The sequence below is a fragment of the Penicillium cataractarum genome (assembly GCF_028827025.1).
Source record: "Penicillium cataractarum strain IBT 29864 chromosome Unknown utg000001l, whole genome shotgun sequence".
In the NCBI taxonomy this organism is placed as follows: domain Eukaryota; kingdom Fungi; phylum Ascomycota; class Eurotiomycetes; order Eurotiales; family Aspergillaceae; genus Penicillium; species Penicillium cataractarum.
Genome location: NW_026622737.1, coordinates 2,124,603 through 2,142,118, shown reverse-complemented (window position 1 = coordinate 2,142,118; position 17,516 = coordinate 2,124,603). Strand labels below are relative to the sequence as shown.

At 50.7% G+C, this 17,516-nt stretch overlaps 6 protein-coding genes across 6 annotated transcripts; 2 read left to right on the top strand and 4 right to left on the bottom strand.

Moving 5' to 3' along the window:
• Window positions 1–67: 67 nt before the first annotated feature.
• Window positions 68–3,051, bottom strand: N7496_000746 (uncharacterized protein; the record flags this gene model as incomplete). Its single annotated transcript, XM_056693677.1, has 3 exons — window positions 68–1,063; window positions 1,125–1,792; window positions 1,845–3,051. 3 exons carry the CDS (start codon window positions 3,049–3,051, stop codon window positions 68–70), a joined length of 2,871 nt encoding a protein of 956 aa, XP_056560406.1.
• Window positions 3,052–4,037: 986 nt separating this feature from the next.
• N7496_000745 (uncharacterized protein) lies at window positions 4,038–5,475 on the bottom strand (the record flags this gene model as incomplete). The annotated part of the gene is made up of 2 exons (XM_056693676.1): window positions 4,038–5,303; window positions 5,422–5,475. The coding sequence occupies 2 exons, from the start codon at window positions 5,473–5,475 to the stop codon at window positions 4,038–4,040; spliced, it is 1,320 nt and encodes a 439-aa protein (XP_056560405.1).
• A 1,744-nt stretch (window positions 5,476–7,219) lies between these two features.
• N7496_000744 (uncharacterized protein) lies at window positions 7,220–7,627 on the top strand (the record flags this gene model as incomplete). Its single annotated transcript, XM_056693675.1, has 1 exon — window positions 7,220–7,627. The coding sequence occupies one exon, from the start codon at window positions 7,220–7,222 to the stop codon at window positions 7,625–7,627; it is 408 nt and encodes a 135-aa protein (XP_056560404.1).
• Window positions 7,628–9,376: 1,749 nt separating this feature from the next.
• Window positions 9,377–10,621, top strand: N7496_000743 (glycoside hydrolase family 64 protein; the record flags this gene model as incomplete). The annotated part of the gene is made up of 1 exon (XM_056693674.1): window positions 9,377–10,621. One exon carries the CDS (start codon window positions 9,377–9,379, stop codon window positions 10,619–10,621), a length of 1,245 nt encoding a protein of 414 aa, XP_056560403.1.
• A 251-nt stretch (window positions 10,622–10,872) lies between these two features.
• N7496_000742 (alpha/beta hydrolase) lies at window positions 10,873–11,705 on the bottom strand (the record flags this gene model as incomplete). Its single annotated transcript, XM_056693673.1, has 2 exons — window positions 10,873–11,211; window positions 11,298–11,705. The coding sequence occupies 2 exons, from the start codon at window positions 11,703–11,705 to the stop codon at window positions 10,873–10,875; spliced, it is 747 nt and encodes a 248-aa protein (XP_056560402.1).
• Window positions 11,706–12,397: 692 nt separating this feature from the next.
• On the bottom strand, window positions 12,398–16,738 carry N7496_000741 (ABC transporter ATP-binding protein; the record flags this gene model as incomplete). The annotated part of the gene is made up of 5 exons (XM_056693672.1): window positions 12,398–13,269; window positions 13,326–13,445; window positions 13,496–15,503; window positions 15,561–16,224; window positions 16,275–16,738. 5 exons carry the CDS (start codon window positions 16,736–16,738, stop codon window positions 12,398–12,400), a joined length of 4,128 nt encoding a protein of 1,375 aa, XP_056560401.1.
• Window positions 16,739–17,516: the final 778 nt, after the last annotated feature.

Sequence of the window (17,516 nt, the reverse complement as noted above, 5' to 3'; positions counted from 1 at the left end):
CCATTCACAGAAATAGTAGAGTCGCCAATAGCTAAAAAAAGAACCCACAGAATCCGAACACCAAAATTTATGTGCGACCAGTCAACTCCGCAGTGCTTTCAATACCCTCCCAGGGTAAGTCATCTTCATCTTCATCCTCCAAATCGACCAGACCAGAACGAGACTTGGCGCTGTTCGCGGTCACATCAATGCCAATAGATTCCAAGGTAATATCAAGGTCTCGCTTCGTGATCTCTCCCTTGCAAGTTTCGAGAACATCGTAAAGGGCATAGATCTGATCAGACTTCAGATCAATGTCCTTGAGCACAGTCTCGATCTTCTGCATGACTGCTTTGCGCTGGCGTTTGCCGAGCGATGCGTCAAGCTTGTTGTAGGCACTTTGGTAAGAAGCAAGTTGCATCTTCAGGTGAGAGAGTTCGTCCTCCAGTGTCTTGAGAACGGTGGCCAGGGCAACAGCAGGGGGCTGAGAGGGACGCATTGTCGGGTCTTCTGTTGCTGGCATGCGCTCTGAAACGGGGATGGGCTTAGGGATCTTGACAGCCTCGTGGTTGCAAGGGCCTTCATGAGGAAGGACGTTCTTGCAAATCATGCAGTTGTTTCCGTCATGCTGGGCGATGTTGTCCAGAACTCGCTGAGCTGACTCGGGCAGGCGAGAGGGGTTGTTGCCCGCCAGCTCTGCGCGGCTCAGGGTGATGTCAGGTAGAATGAAGGCCGAGGTCATGTCTTCAATGTTCCTGCGCTTCTTACGTTGTGACAATGAAGCCACGGAGTGGTCTGAGTGACGCCTCGGCCGTTCGGCAGTGGGAACGACGAGACTGGTGTCGCCATCCGTGGTAGCTGCCGATCTGGTGGTGACATCGCCGGCAGCTGACGCAGGGCGGGAGATGATGGGCTTGGGTTCACGGAGGGATGATTTGCGAGGAAGAGGGGCCTTGAGGATGCTCTGGCGGGTTGAGTTCACAGTCTCGGTGGCAGTAGTGTCTTTTGTGGCACTGGACCGGCGCTGCTTGCGCGACAATCGTTCTTCCTCCAATGTTTTCCGAAGCCGGGCAATTTCATGTTCCTGTAACGTCAATAGTTAGCAATGTGTTAATATCAAGGATGCTGGCAGTTCAGCAACTCACATCAATAACGCTCAGCAGCGTAAGGTCCTCGGCATCTGACGACGCCTTCGTCTGTTCAGTAGACTCAACAGCGCTGCTTATATCTTCCAAAATGACACGCTTAACGCGCTGCTTAGAGGTATTTGGCTGTTTCCTGGATCCCTTAGATTCAGAATGGCCAGATTTACCCGACTTGGATGTTGATGCCCGCTTTGAAGTAGGCATGACAATCGAGAACAGGGCCTCCTCTGCGCGCTCCTTCTCAAGGCGAGAGATCTCCTTATCCACCTGAGTCGAGACCTTGGCCCGAGAGTCATTCTGACGCTTGGACTTCAAATTTTTGCGGCTGCTCTTGGAGGTAAGGTTCCTTGTGCTGCGGCTCACGTCTGTGCTATACACATTGCTATCATCAGCATCAGAAGCGGAGATGCTTGAATCCGTTTCTGAAACCTCCTGATCGCGAGACTTGCCCGAGACACGGGCCAGCTGAGACTTGAGGCTTGTATTTTCTTCGCGCAGTTGATCATTCTCGGCCTTGAGTTCTCTGGTTTCAAGATATGCCACGCCCAATTGAGAAATGGCAGATTCTCTCTCGTGGTTGAGGCGTTTGACCGCTGCATCTTGGACTTGAGATTTGCGGTCGGCGATATCCAATTGATTCTGTAGAGCTATATTGGCAGCTTCAAGCTCTGTAAGGCAATGTTAGCTTATGAAGACCCTCTGGGAACAAGGTATGCTTACTCTGAATTTCTGAATTCAGACGCTTTGAGCTCTTCTTATAGTCGACATCCTCCACTGCATACTTGTCGGAATTCCGAGACCGGCTAGCCTTGAGCAATGCATTTTCCTCCCGGTAGTTTTCAATTCGTCTCTCCGCGTCAGATTTGTACATCTCCAACTCTGCGACCTTATCCTGCAGGAGTCGGAGGGAAACAAACAACGCCTTCTCATCTTCGGGGATTGGAACAGCATCGAGAGGCATATGTTCACGCGAAAAGGAAACATCGGTCGCGTCGTGAGGTGGTGACACGAATCGAGTAGAGCGCATCTTGTGCTGACGAGGGAAGACGGGCGTGCCATCCTCATACACACCCGAAACGAGCTCTGAGATATTGGGGAGATCGGGAAGGAGGAAGGACTGGCGCGTCATAGTATCGCCCATCGTGTTGGTGTGGTTGTTGCTTGCCTTGCGGGGAGTGCCACCACCACTGGCTTTACGCATCTCTTTCGCGTAGGCTTCCCGCGAAGCACGCTCGACCGCATCGGCAATTTCTTGGGAGTTGTTTAGGTTACCGAAACGCGTTGATCGCGTGTTGGTTGTAACTGGGGCCGGACGTTCATCTCCGATGAATGACCCGTCGTAGTTATCGCGTACTTTCGCGTGCATCTCCGACAGTGTCCTCCGCTGGTCGCGTTGTGATTTGCCAGACACTTGGGGGCTCATGGTTTCCTTCTGTGCTTGAGTTGCGCGTCGCAATTGAGCATCTTTTCGGAGGTTCTCGCTCACGGCGCGTCGGGCTGTCGTACGCGCGGCAGGTTGCTTCTGGGGGGTCGGGTAGTCGACGCGAACGGCTGGGGAGGAGGAGCGAATGCTATTCTGGAACGACATGATGGAGTCGCGAGAGTCATCGAGGCGACGAGAGGGTTTGCCCGAGGGGCCACGGCCCATCTCCATGGACAGTTCACTGACATCAGACATGGTGTCGCGGTCCAGATTTCTGTGTTGTTCTGCTTCGTTGTCTTCTTCCTCCGATGTGGGTAACTGAGAAAACTCGGGAAAGGCGCGCTCCAAAGTTGACGTGTTGATCACAAAGTCTGGCTCCTCTTCTTCTTCGTGGGAGCGTCTCATGTTGGGAAGCTGCGGACTGCCGAACTCGCGGGTGGATGCCAACGCTTCGTGTTCAGGGTCGAAGTCGGACACGGTAAAATCCAATTCTGAAAGAGGCATACTCAAGATCTCGGGCTGAAAAACAGACCGAAGTAATTTAGAGCTTGAGAGGCCGGTAGGTGGACATGAAGTAACCTGATACCCGGACGAGGTTGTTGACGGGCGGTTTTGTTTTGGAGGCTGGGAATGTTTTGGTCGCGCGTCTTGGCCAATCACCCGCGATGCCCCCGCCCGTCCCGCTCCACTATACCACTCTAGAGTATATCACTACCATCAACACCGTTATTCAAAGGCAACACTTGGTTATATGAATTGTTTGTCTCTCTAATTTGGATTTTGGAGACTCTGTCTTCTCTTTTCAAGTCATAACTTGCAATTACAAAGGCTGCTACTTTATTTATCAGGACCTGAGACTCGGGTATTGGACTAACCACGGAGATATATACATCAGCGTGCAGTACACTCTACCTTTATTCTATTTAGCAAAACTTACATCCAAAAACATGGACGAATGCCAGAGCATATCCCAGGCTGCCCACCATCTCTAGGTTAGACAGCCCTTCGATTTGCGTCTAGGGGATAGAACCATAGATATTTCCCAAAGCATGGACTGGGCAGCCGAAGTTGCACAACTCTATCTTGACTAAAACGAGATTGATACCACTATTTAGATATCCCTAGAATACCGTCTTTTAAAATAGGTAGATTGATTTCATTTGTTCTATCTAAATGTTCAACATTTAAAATCCCAAAGCCCCTCCCAGCAAACCACGCATCCTACCCACTGGTGGCACAGAAAGCCCACCAGAATCCCGCGGCAACCGAAAAGACCAGCCAATTCCAACCCAAAACGCCATGCTCTTCAGAAAAGCAACGAGCTCAATAAGGCGCTCAAAGCAGAAACCAAATGAAAACAAAACAAAAAGCAGGGGTGCTAGTACAATCGTGAATATCGTGCTCATTAATATGGGGTTGGGAGAATGTGTCAGCCCGTCCGAATACGCTCAGACGACTCTAGAATTTACCCGGGCAGGGGAAATTCATCATCATGTAGAGGTATGCCCAGTTGTTGGTCCCTGATTATTGACAGGGGCATTGTCTGACGCAGCGGTCGTCTCCGTTGCTTCTGTTGAAGTTGCCGGGTTCGGAGGGTGGGGTAGAGACTCCTCTAGGGTCTGAGGTGCCGTAGGTGTGACCGGAGAAAACGTGATTGGACTGGCGATATTCACATGGATAGATGGTAATCGCATGATTCCCGGTAGCTGCTGCTCATCCCGCGGGTTTGTAGGACTTTCGTAGGCAGGTGCTTCACCCCACTCAAGGTGGTCGTACTCGGGTGGCGGTGGTATATTGAGGGTACCTAGGTCTCCCTCCTCGACTGCCTGAGAGACTGGTCGAATAGATGATCCGCGAGTTGAAGTAGGGCGGAGAGCCAGCGGATCTGCCTCGTTAGACAGTGTGGATGCAAACGACTCCACTCGTGAGCGGGTGCTGGGAGGATCCGTCAACGAAGGCGATGATGCATGCATGGCAGCATTCTGAAGGAGAGGGTGGTGGTCGGAATCGGAGGCATGTGAATCAGCTCGAAGACGGGATCCATCGTGTCGAACGTGGCCGATATCAGCGTAACTGACGCTGGCAATACGTCGATCTCTTTCGCGGGATTGGTGCTCGGCAATGACGGCCGATGCAGTGAGTGAAGTGTTGCTTTCGGTAGCCTCACGGCGACGTCGGCTTCGAGCACGGGATTCTTCGTTGAGCTGCTCTAGACGGATTGAATCACCTCGAGCACGGGCTTCCCGGCGTTCCCGACGGCGAGTCTCGCGATCGGCTAGTTCCTGTCGACGTTGTACGCGGAGTTGATAGAGGGCTTCCATCTGATCTTCGCGGCGTGATTCTTGTTCCTCGGCCGTCTCCGGAAACTCGACGACCATATCCATGCCGGCTCGTTCTCCCTCACGAGCGATAATTTGCTCGGTCGGTTTTGGACTCGCCGAGTACGGTGGTAAGGTTATAATAGATCGGATGGACGTTTCCCGGCGCGGACCACTGTTGTGATTGCGATTGTTGTTGGAGCCGATAGTGGCCATTTCGGGGCCCGATCCCCGATAGGAGGTGTCCTGATCATTGTTTTGACCACTTTGGTTCGGTACCTGTCCATAAGAGGCACTTCCGGGACACCATTGCTTCCATTTCCGCTTCAAGGTCTGACCGGGAATGTACTTGGGCTCATAGTAGCGCTGTCGAAGCCACCTAGCGCCGAAATAGAGGCAAACGCAGACGGCAAGGACGAAGATGATGACCGAGGCGCACTAGAAGATAAGGCCAGGTTAGTATTCTGAAGCACGAGACTAGAGATTCGAACGATGCGACCGCATCAAATGGTGATGGAGGTGGTCGGATCAGCTCGGAAGCACCAGATCAACATACGATGATGAAGACGCTATTCTTGCGGCTGAGGTCCCGTTTCCGTGGAATGTACATGGTGGGAGGCACGGGCAGCGGGCCCTAGAGATCTCCCCGAGGCATGGAAGACCCCCCAGATATGGAAGCAGTCAAAGGAATGATGAAAGAGTAAAAGAAGGAGGAAGACTAGGAAGGAGAAGCGGAGTCCAGCAGGGTAATCTGAAGAGTAATAAATTCTAGGCACGAGTGGAGTAGGCAAGAAGCTCAGAGACTTGCCTATAATTATCCACGATGGAAAACAAAGTGGAGCGGCGCAGCAGAAACTGGAATAATCAGCAGGATGGCGTGGCCCAAGTGGAGTGGCTGGGTTGGACTGGGCGTCACAGCGTCGATCTTGTTTGAGGCGTGCAGTCAGTCTGTGCGATCCAGCATGTTGAGCTACTCGGAGCTACTAGGATCAGGCCCCCAGGAATAATCCGATGTCCTTGGAAGTTGTCCAAGTGTCCATGGTCGTGTCAACTTGGCCGATACGGGAGATCCGCGTGGTGGATACGATAGTTTAACTTCCCCCCAGCTGAGACTGTTTCGGCTAACCAAACCCGCATTGGCGCTCGTGCAGTGTCCATTGCACGAGTCAATCGGTTTCGCTTGTAAGGAGGTCCAGGTGTTGACAGTAAGGAGCACGGCTTTTGGTGAGTTGTGACACAAGCGCCCATCGCCCTTACATTGGAGGGTTATCGCCGTCGGGAAAGTGGATTGGGGGCTTTATCTGCGACAATTGAAAGTGGCAGGGGCATTACCCCCAGCCTTCTTTTTTCAATGCGGACTTATAAACGAGGACCACTTAATAAATTGAGTATCACCTGCAATCTCAAGTAGAACTCGCATGCTTTAATAGACTTCCTTCTATGCTTCTACGGGTAAACCTACCAACCCCTGGATATCCTGCCAATCAACACCCGCACGATGGAGCTGTATTGGGTGAATAACTGGCCATGTCGAGAAAACAGCCACTTGTATACACATTTAAGCATTTAATATCCATTCATTCATTAGACACGGTGAGGTATATCTAATAAGAAGTGTGGATATTTTCAAATTCAAAGGGTCCAGGGGGCACTACTTTTTCAAGTGGCCAGCGAGAACACCCCCCCCCCCCCCCGAGAGCTCAAGCGCTCAAGTCAATACTAGACTCACGTGCCCATATTCTCAACTGCATGCAGCTTTATCAAGTCCCCAGAGTCCTAGAGGCGAGAATACATACAGTACAAAGTAACACAGTAGTGGATCAGTTGCAGTTGCGCGCTGGCTACCACTCACCGATAGCCGCCTGGATGCAACCAGCAACGTATACCCGAGAATAACGAGAATTGTTCAATGACAACGCTTGGTTATCCTCATACATGATGTATTTCTCCGCGAACCCAATACCCCCAGCCAGCATGATTTTCCAAAAGTCTTGCTCTTTTCTCATGAAAAAAATAGTGGCTGTTATGGCGTGGACTGAAGCAAATATCGAAGTCTGGGGACAGCCGAAGCTACTTGTCTCCGGATATCGGTCCATCACGGTAGAGCTTGGCGGGTAACCATTATCCTATACGAAGTGCAACTATGCCGTATTTTCCTCGTTGCCTTTAGAATTTCCGTTGTTCGTTTTGTGTTCCCTTGGAGCCGAAGCACACAATCCACAACGCAGATCCAAGGCAATAAGGCAAAACTCAGAACCGAAACCGTGGACAGGATAGGCAACGATGAGCCGCCATATTCTATCCCTCACAAACTGAGCGGCCTGCCCAATGCACGACCAAGTATCGTCATTTTCATGCCCGATCAACTCCGGTATGATACGCTCCATTGCTCTGGGATGAACCCGATTGCGAAAACGCCAAATATCGACAACTTCGCGGCCCGAGGTGTGCGACTCAAGGAATGTTATGTTCAAGCATCAGTCTGTACGCAATCTCGATGTTCCATGTTTACCGGACTGTATCCGCACGTGTCCGGTTATCGGTCCTTGGAGAACTTGCTAAAACCACGGGAGCAAAATCTGTTCCGATCATTGAAAGAGGGTGGCTATCACATCGCTTGTATGGCACGACGAGGAGATCTATTTGCTTCGACCGTCACCGAGCTGAGTTTGACCGAGTATAGGTTCTTGGAGCCGCTAGAGGTATCTAAGATCATTGGTGGAGACGAGGTTGAGCGGCTAGAAGAGGAGCGTACTATTTAGGAGCGATTGTTCTATAAAGGGCGTCGTGATGTGAGTAAGGTACGATATCGTTGACCTCTCCTACGAGTATACCTCGCTGACACACCTCAGACAGGATACGAACCACAGTATATGCAGATGATCCGCAATCGGTACGGAACTCATCGCGCTACTCTAGAGATATGGGCCGAAGTATCTGCGACATATCACGGCATGATCTCGCGACTGGACGACGTTTGGCCGGATAGTCAAGAAACTAGAATCGAGCGGACTTTGGGACAAGACCATTACCATGTTTTTCACCGATCATGGCGAGTACTTAGGAGACCACGGCCTCATCGAAAAGTGGCCCAGTGGCTTATCAGAAACTCTGGTCCGCGATCCCCTAATTATTAGCGGGGGTGGCATCCCTTCTGGTCTTGTTCGCAATAGCATGACCCAGATAGTTGGCCTAGTTCCGACCATCCTCCAACTATGTGGCATTGACGACACTTTCCCTCACAATGGAAAGTCACCACTTCCAGCCGTGAGAGTTCGCTTTCTCAGAAGGTGGCTTCCTACTTTCGGAGGAGCCGCTTCTGGAGAGAGCCTCGTTCCTGTACGACATAAATTCCAAGTTGCAGCATGAAGACACACGATTGGTGGGCAAGGCGATATCCATGCGAGATCAAAATTGGACGTATATCTATAGGTTGTACGAACCAGCGGAGTTGTATGACCGTAGCGCCGATCCCTTGGAACTGCACAACCTACCGGCTGATCCGCGGTTTGTGCACCAGGCACGATTCATGGAGAGCCAGATGTTCCGATGGATGGTGGAAACGAGCGACTCTTTGCCATATTTAGAGGACGGTCGTTTCCCTCAGGTGGATTTACCTCATCCAAAGGCCCAGTGGGAGAAGCGGAAAGAGAAACAGAAGGAGTAGAAAGAATTCAAGCCAAGAACTAAACACGTAATTGAACGCTTTGATGTTGTAACGTGAGAATCTTGTTCCTGGTGGTGTGAAGGAAACCCAACCTTAAGAGCCTTTGGGTGCCTCCCTACTGGTCGATCACATAGAAAGAAGACTTGTCTGAGCAGAGCCAAGGATCGTCCAACCATCACGCTACTTCAACAGTTGACAACTTGACAAGTAATCACCACCTTGACAACCCCGGACTCGGCATTTCGTGCATGATATCGTGGCCAATATTTCCCCGTGGAGACGCCCAGCCCCGCAAAATAAAAACGCGCTCGCAGATCGACACGCGGGAAAACGAGATCATCTGCGTGCCCGGCATGATCGCGCAGTGGCGCCGACCGGGTTCACTTGCAGCCGGAGCACCTCTCGGATCCCGGAGTGTAGCCTCATCCCAGCAAAGATCGACACATGCGAAAGGATGAAGGGATGTCATATCCAATCGGTGTGGTTATTCATCGGCCAGGGGGTACTGCGCGAGGTCATCGCGAGGTTAAATCACCGGGTCTTGTCAGCATGCCCTTCTGCACTCGATGACGGAGAGAATGGCCGTCTCCAAGCAAGGCAGAGTTCCCCGGAAATGCTATATTATGGACTCGGCTGGCTGATTGAGATGGTGTCTGAACCAACCCAGATCTCTCAACAGCCCTGTGGCTTTCCCTCCCGCTCTTAGTGGGCCCTGATCTCTTCCTATCAGAGTGTCTCCCTGTGTTGTGGTTTCTCAAGGCCCAGACTACTTCTATCCAAGCGAGTTAGTATTTAGTTGCTGCCCTTGACCCTAGACTCTCTTTCAACCGTATCGACGTGCAATATGTCTACCTTGAACTTCGCGTTGAAGAACCAGACCGGTTCAAACACGGTCTATGCATATATCACCGGTCAAGCAATCGACAACAACAATGCGTTGTTCCTGCTACAAGCCGACGGCAAGACGGCGTACTATCCAACCTCGCCGTCCGCTACCCAGACGGCCCTCGCACAAGACTGTGCAATTCCACTCGGCGCATCGGGCAGTACCAAGACAGTAACCATCCCACATATTGCGGGAGGTCGACTTTGGTTTGTGCGCGATGCCAAACTCACATTCTACTTGAACCCGGGCCCTGCACTCGTAGAGCCCTCGTCGTCTAATCCGTCAGACGCTAACTATAACCTGTATTGGGACTTTTGCGAGTTCACTTGGAACTCGTCTCAGCTCTACGTGAACATTACCTTTGTTGATTTCGTCTCGCTGCCCATTGCCCTGACGCTTACCAATACATCGGGAACCTCGAAGAGTGTCCAGGGTTTACCGTCCGATGGACTCGCCACGATTTGCACGGCACTCAAGACGCAGAACTCCAAGGACAGTGCCGGATGGGACAAGCTTATTGTCACGACTAATGGGAACAACCTCCGAGCTGTATCCCCGAACACGGGCATTACATTGGACAACACCCTGTTTAAGACCTACTATGATTCCTACGTCGATCAAGTCTGGTCCAAATATACCGATACCGCCTTGACCGTCAATACCCAGGGTAGCGCAGGCGATGTCACAGCCAAAGTCTCGAACGGCAAGCTCACCTTCTCCACCGGAAGCATATCATACGACCAGCCATCGACAGCAGATATCTTCAGTAACAGTTCCGGAGCCTTTGCAGTCTCTGGGGATGCCACCAAAGATGCCATCACTGCCCGCTTGGCGGCAGCTTTCAATCGCTCCACGCTATTGACTGACACCAACCAGCCGAACGGCGAGACGGTGGCCAATTACTACCAGGATGCCGTGACGAACCATTACTCGCGGATCTGCCATGCTACTACCTCGGATAATCGGGGCTATGCGTTCCCTTATGATGATGTCGCACCCACTGATGGTGCCGATCAGTCTGGGAGTGTGTATGATCCGAATCCTCAATTGTTGACGGTGACTGTTGGCGGTGCTTCGAGTAGTAATTCGACCAATAAATCTGTCAATCAGGGGGATACTACTACCCCATCTCAGGGTACTCAGAAGAAGAGTCGGTTTGCTGGTCTGAAGAAAGTGATGCAGAAGTTGTCCCGCAAGAGATGAATGACGTGTGGAACAATGCCGGCTTGCAATGTTTGCTTTTTCTGGGCGTTATGCACACTTTTTTTTTCTTGAAGTTTGAACATGACCTTGTGCTATCGATGTGGATAAGCTCGTGCTTTGCTTATATCTGATCTCTTAGTTAGTTATCTATTGTGGGACTTCTTTGTTCGGCGAGGGATATCCAAATGAATACGATTGAAATACATTCCAGCTCCGATAATGCAGTACACGGTCCTAAAGCATTTGAACGTCTAAACCTGCTCACCCGCCTGCTTTCGAATATAAGCTATCACCTGATTAGGAACGACTAGCCACGGCGAGTGTCCGGCGTTGATCTTCTCCGTTTCAATACTAGCACCATTCCTCTGGGCCCGATCGACCATCAACTGCTGCACGGCGAGCGGGATAGCAAAATCGTCTACGCATAGCAAGTATGAAGCTGGGATCTTCATGTATGCGGCGCTGGTGGCGGGTGCGTTCTTGGTGGCCCAGGCGTGTGGGCGGAGTGTGCTGGCCCATTCTTGACCATCGGGTGCGTCGTGGAAGAATAGCGCGAATGGATCGCTGGCTGTCACGGTGCCATTTGCCTCCTAAGATAGCGAGTCAATAAATTGAGTTCGTAGATATGTCTATGTTTGCGATACTTATAGAAAGGTCCAAGGGTTGGTTTACTTACATCTCGCACATACCAAGGCGGCGGGGTCCCACCAAATGCGCCGATCAAACTCTCGCCGATTTGCGGGATAAAAGCAGAGATGAAGACCAGCTTGACCACGCCTCCTTTCTGACCGGCTTGTTCACGCTCGGTGCGCTCTAGTCCATCCAGTGCGCTGTTGACTGGTAGACCGGACCAACTATGGGAGACAATGATCACTTCTTGGCCGGCATCGACCTCTTGCTCGACGACTGTTCGCACCGCAGCGATATCGGGCTGCAGATCTTGAACGGTAGTAGCTTGTTGGATAGAGGGGAATGCGATCGTATGGCATTTATAGCCATGTTCATTTAATATCTTGGTGATCCCATCGAAGACAGTTGGCGGGTACCAGGCGCCAGGGGTGAAGATGATGGTTGGTTTCGACATGAGTAGAATAGTGAATGGTATGCTTCTCAAGCAAGAAGAATGAAAGAAAACAAGAAACACAAGTGTTGACCAAGATCTTGTTAGAGTCGTGGTAGGGCTGAGACACCGTACTTATTTGACCAAATCTTCCCCTCGACCCGGCAGGTACGGCAGGTTTGTCCTCCGAAGGGCACTACCCGCGACTTCTTGGCAAAACCGGACAGCCTTACGGGACCTCTCCGGCCCCCAAGACTTGCGTGGCCCAATCTACTTTACCAGATTGTACTCGTTAGGTCTCAGACTAGTGGACAAATTACAGTTATCTGGTTGGTTGAAGCGTGGACAGAGGTTACTACTACTAAAATAAGGGAAAAGTTGGCGCATGGGCCTCGCGGAGTACTTTGGGCTTTGCATGGATTAGGAAAATTACACCGACTGGGCTTGGGAGGAACTGCAGCTTGTATGGAAGATGGGTATTTCGGAGATACATTCCGAAATCGCTCGTGGACCCTTAACTGCTGTTACAGGATGATTCTTAATTTGTGTTGCGTTAAGGGTTGTGGTTTAGGGAAATCATTGTTCTACCTCAATTGCGATTTATCGAGAAATAGTTTGGAGAAAGAAATGCTAGAGCGAGATGATGCAACAGGCCTCATCTGGATCAAAACGAAGCCAATGAAAAAAAGAAAAAAAGAGGCCATGCTAGAGTAGAACTATGCTTGCTCAGGGTCATTCATCAACCCATATAGTTTCCCACCCACTCGCTGCGAAAGATCCCGGTACGACCCATCTTCCACGACAACCCCCTGATCAAGAACAATAACATGATCTGCAATTTCAATCATCTCCTTCGCATGGGTGATGATAATCACAGTGAGGTCCTTCCGGGTGGCCACGAGCTTCTGCACCGTTTGACGAACAAGCTCTGCACCCGCAGGATCGAGACTGGAAGTTGCCTCGTCCAAGATGAGGATCTGGGGCTCACGAAGCAGAGCACGGGCAATCACCAAACGCTGCTTCTGGCCGCCCGACAGCCCGATACCACCATCACCGATCACAGTGAAGTATCCGTTTGGAAGAGAGAGGATGAAATCGTCGATGCCAGCTGCCTCCGCTGCGACACGTACGCTGTGTATGGAAGCCCGGTCTGCGAGTCCGTAGCTGATGTTGGCGTAGATGGTTCCGGGGAATATAATTGGCTGCTGCGATACGATTGAGATGTGCGATCTTAGAGTTGGAATGTGCAAGCGTGATATGCCTGCTCCACCGAGTTTCACGGTAGGCCAACCATCTTTGGACACGGGCGCTTCGTATAGCGCCAGTAGTAACGAAGCAATGGTCGACTTGCCGGATCCAGAGCGACCGACGATCGCAGTGCATGAATTCTGGGCGATTTGGATTGACACGTTAGCCAAGACCGTTGTGTCGGGTCTCGAGGGATATCTGAAGTCAAGATTGAAAATTTGAATCGGAGTGAGCCTGGGGAGCCTGAGGTCACCCCGATGTTCATGGGAATTCGCTGCGGGAAGATTGGCAAGCCGAAGAAGTTGGGTTGCAACCTCACGGGAGGTGTTGATTTGAGGGACTGGAATGACATATTAGAAGGAAATCTTTTTGCATGTGGGGGAATTCGTTGCTTACTCCATGATAGAATTTGAGCCGCATATCCGATGCTGAAAAGAAGTAGCGAGAACACCATCATCACATCATTGACGGTAAATTCGGAAGCCACAAGTACGGCACCATAGTAAAATATCAAAGCTATTGATCTTAGTGGCTGTTGTATCCTCGATTTTTGGGAACACACTTACCACTTGCAAACATCACCGTCGACTCCAGCATGCCGAAGAGCAGGCCAGTGTAACCTGCACGTTTCAACCCAATTGCCAGACATTTCGAGATAGCGTCCGCCTGCTTGTTATGAAAGTAACCCTCCAACGTGAGAGTTCTGACGGTGCGAATCTCCGCAAAAGTTTCCATGAAGATGTCTGTGGCAACTGCACTGGCTTCGTTGCACCGATGCTCCCAAATCCCATTGACGCCTTCGAAGCCTCGAGTAATTGCGTAAATGAATGGGCCACAAGCAAGGGCCACCAAGGTCAACTTCCAGCAGACAATCAAGCTCCAGATAATCGCCATCACTGTGATTGATGCAGCAACGATCACGAATCCAGCAAAGCGACCAAGCAGGTTCCGCATGTCCTCACCATTTTGATCCAGATAAGCTGTGAGCCTGAACGAGCTGTTTCCCTCTTGCTCAAACCAGGCCCGAGGTTGATCAAGCACTCGCTCGAACGCTTTCTTCCGGAGTGCGTCCATCCATGCCTCGCCGCAGAACTCGAGGAAGTAATGCATGAAGAAAGAAGCTAGGCCATCTCCAATGGAGACTCCGAGTACAGCCAGCGACCATGTCATCGTTAGCTTGGCGCTGTTGGTGCCGGCATAGAAGGTGCTGAATAGCTGCGACAGGCAGTATGAGAAGATTGGGGTCGCACTGGCATGAGCCAGAGCCGCGAGAACCCCTAGGAAGAGGATGACACGTTGTTTTGGGGTCAATATAGGCACAATAGTACCCATGATTTGAGATAAAGATATCATGCCCTTTTCATCTTGTTCCTTCTGTGGCTTTGAGATCTGGTCCGTTTGAACAAGCCTTGAGTGCTTCGAATCAAGATCGGGAGCAGACTCGTAAGACAATGTGTGACTTGAAGGGTCATCCAGGAAGCTGCGGTCGATTCGAATCATCTCGAATTCCTCCATTGGTCTTGAGTAGTATGAGGCCGGTCTTACTGGCGACATCTCCCTTCTAGGAATACCAACCAAAGATCCATGTTTGCTGAGATCATATGATATGTTCAACATAGTGTCATCGACAGAGATGGCATCATCTCTTCTCAGGGTCGAATTCCGTGCACTTGACCATGAACTGGAGCGAGCGTGATGTTGCGCCAACAATTCTCTTGGATTAAAGCGTGCACTGGGAGGTCTGGCAGGCTCAGTTGTCAGGTTTTGGCGAGATGGATCCTCCCAAGAAAGGCCATAATATGCCCTCTCCCCTAACTCTTTCCCCAGGCTGCCGGTATTCTGATCTGCCGTATTCTGATCTGCCTTTGTTGTGGCGCGAAAGTATTTCTCACTCCCAGGCTGCTTCTCCACAGTATCCCGGTACCCACTCTGCACAATTGTGCCATTTTCCAAAATATAGACATAATCTTGTTCGGTGATGTGCGACATGTCGTGAGTGATGATAATGGTTGTCTTTTCGCTCCGCCACTCTCGGATCGCCTTCATCACTGCCACTCGATTTGCAGGATCCAAAGCACTGGTTGGCTCATCCAAGATCAGAATCGGCGTGTCGCGTAACCTCGCTCTGGCAATGGCAACTCGCTGTTTCTGACCTCCACTCAAATGATTCCCACCGGGACCAACACAAGTATCAAGTCCCTCGGGAAGGCTCTCAAGAACGCTTTTCAACATTGCAACCTCGATCGAGCTTTGAACGTCTCCTCTTGACACGTTCTCATAGTCCTGACGACCAAAAGCGATATTCTTCAGTACGGAGTCATTGAACAGCACACTTCGTTGTTCCACCAGCGTAATATTATTCCTGACCCAGTTGATGTTGAGTGCATCGATCGGGTTCCCATCAATCAGGATTTCTCCAGAGGTAAGAGGATAAAATCGCATCAATAGCTGACCGAGGGTGGTTTTCCCAGAGCCACTCTTGCCAATGACGAAGGTCGTCTCACCGGCTGGGAAGAAAAATGTCGATGGATTTAGAACGACACGGTCTGGTTGACTGGGGTATGAGAATGATACCTGATCAAATTGTTAGTACGATGCCAGACAATGAGGAGCTGCAAATAATATACATACATTGTTAACCTCGATATCACCTTCACAGTGTTCGGGATACAGAGTTCCTTTGGTCTCGCTCACAACCCTCTCCGGCGCCGGTTGGCGCATGATTGACTTGAGCATGGCACTCGCAACTTTTCCTTTCTCCAATACAATAATTTGTGGCAGCACTTGCTCGATAGACTGCGCTGCAGTTAAGCATGCCCAAAAAGTTCTCAGAACTTCACCAGAGGTGATCTTGCCGTTTCTAGCAAGGGAGCTTCCGTACCAAAACCCTTGAACGAACATGCCAAACATCATCCACCGAACGAACGAGATTTGCAAAGAATTGAGCCTTGCTTGTCGGAGGTAGTGAATAGCGGATTGCTCGATCCGACTGGAGAAGCTCCACAATTCTATCCGCTGGCCGTTCAAGCATTTGACTGCATCGATAGAATTGATGGCATTGCTCGCAACCTTCGAAGCCTGGGTTAGCTCCTCTTGCTGTGCTTTGATGCTGGGTTTCATCCTTGTGGATAGGAAGACAATGACGGACGAGAAAATGGGGATTCCGGCTAATGTCACGAGGGAAAGACTCCACGAAGTATAGAATCCTAATCCCAGGGACACTAATGAGCGACAGAGATACTGCAAAAGCAGACCAAGAGGCTGTGATGTAGCCATTTGAAGTTCGTGGATGTGACTAGACGATATATTAGTAATACTTCAGATATGAACGAAGAAACAACTCACGCTTGGACTCCAGACAGGAAAGCCCCTGACCCTTCCTGCTGGGCCTCGAACCATTCAACATCTCGTTGGATCAACTCAGTAAAGACCTTGTTGCGGATATTCGAAGCTTGGAGCTCTCCGAATGCGATGAATACCGCGAAGTATGCGCTATTGAGAAACCAGCCAGCGGCTCCCAGCCCAAGCATACCAAAACAACTGGTAACAATTTTGCTGCGAAGCCCATCGATGGCAATCTGACCGGCTCCGAATGATGTAAACGCATCGAAGACGTTTCCCAGAGATATAGCTAGGGCAGGTGTCACGCATCCAGCGAGCAGGGCAAGGAAGGCCCCTATGATGAGCGTTGGCAAGTGTCGCCGGGTCGTGAAACTGAATAGGGATTTCCAGCCGGGTGCCAGCCCAGCTGCATTATCATTTTGAATTGAAGCACTGTCGTGGTCTGGGATCTTAGTTTTGAGGCCCATTGCTTCTGGTGATCATAGCAGGTATGCGTATCATAGAAAGCAGAATTTTTTAAATATCGAGACCATGGTACCAGACGAGAAAGAGGAGTTCGAAATCCCCTCGTGTAGGCATAAATGCCGTCGTATAAGCCATGGTGATTCATTGTTCTCGAAGAACAATCACAAAAGTTTCCTGATGCGGAAAGATTGATGAGAGGAAGGGTGGGGAACGAGATGCAACAATCCTGGTCGATTCATTGTTCTCGATTGTCACGTGGAGAGGGGCTAGGCTGCATCCACGAAAGGGAACGTTCTTTGTTTGCAGGGTGCGAGTGCCTCCAGGAAGATAAGATTGGTTAGTTTCAGGGATGATCACAATTTCTAGTTTGTTTGTCGAGTTCAAAGCGCCACCGCACAGTCGTGGACCTGATGCGGGCCCAACTAGCCAGCCACCCATGTTCGGGTCAAAGCAGAAAATAATCACTAATCATGAAATGCCATTTTAATTCCGGGTATATTGTAAATTCTCATGATGGCCTCTAATTCGGAGATCATGGCCAATCCACCTCTAAATGACAAGCACCATATCAAAATCGTTATCACTTGTCCATCACTGCCCCCCATCTGCTCAGTCGGTCGAGAAACGACCCAGCGGAGCACTTCCGTCTGAGTCGCTACAAATCATAAGCCGTGACCCTCAGGGGAGCCACGAAACAGGTACATGCCGTCGGTCTAACAGCCCGGTTGTGGAGCCGAACTTGGGTTCAAGTCAAGCACAGTAGATGACATGGGTATGTGT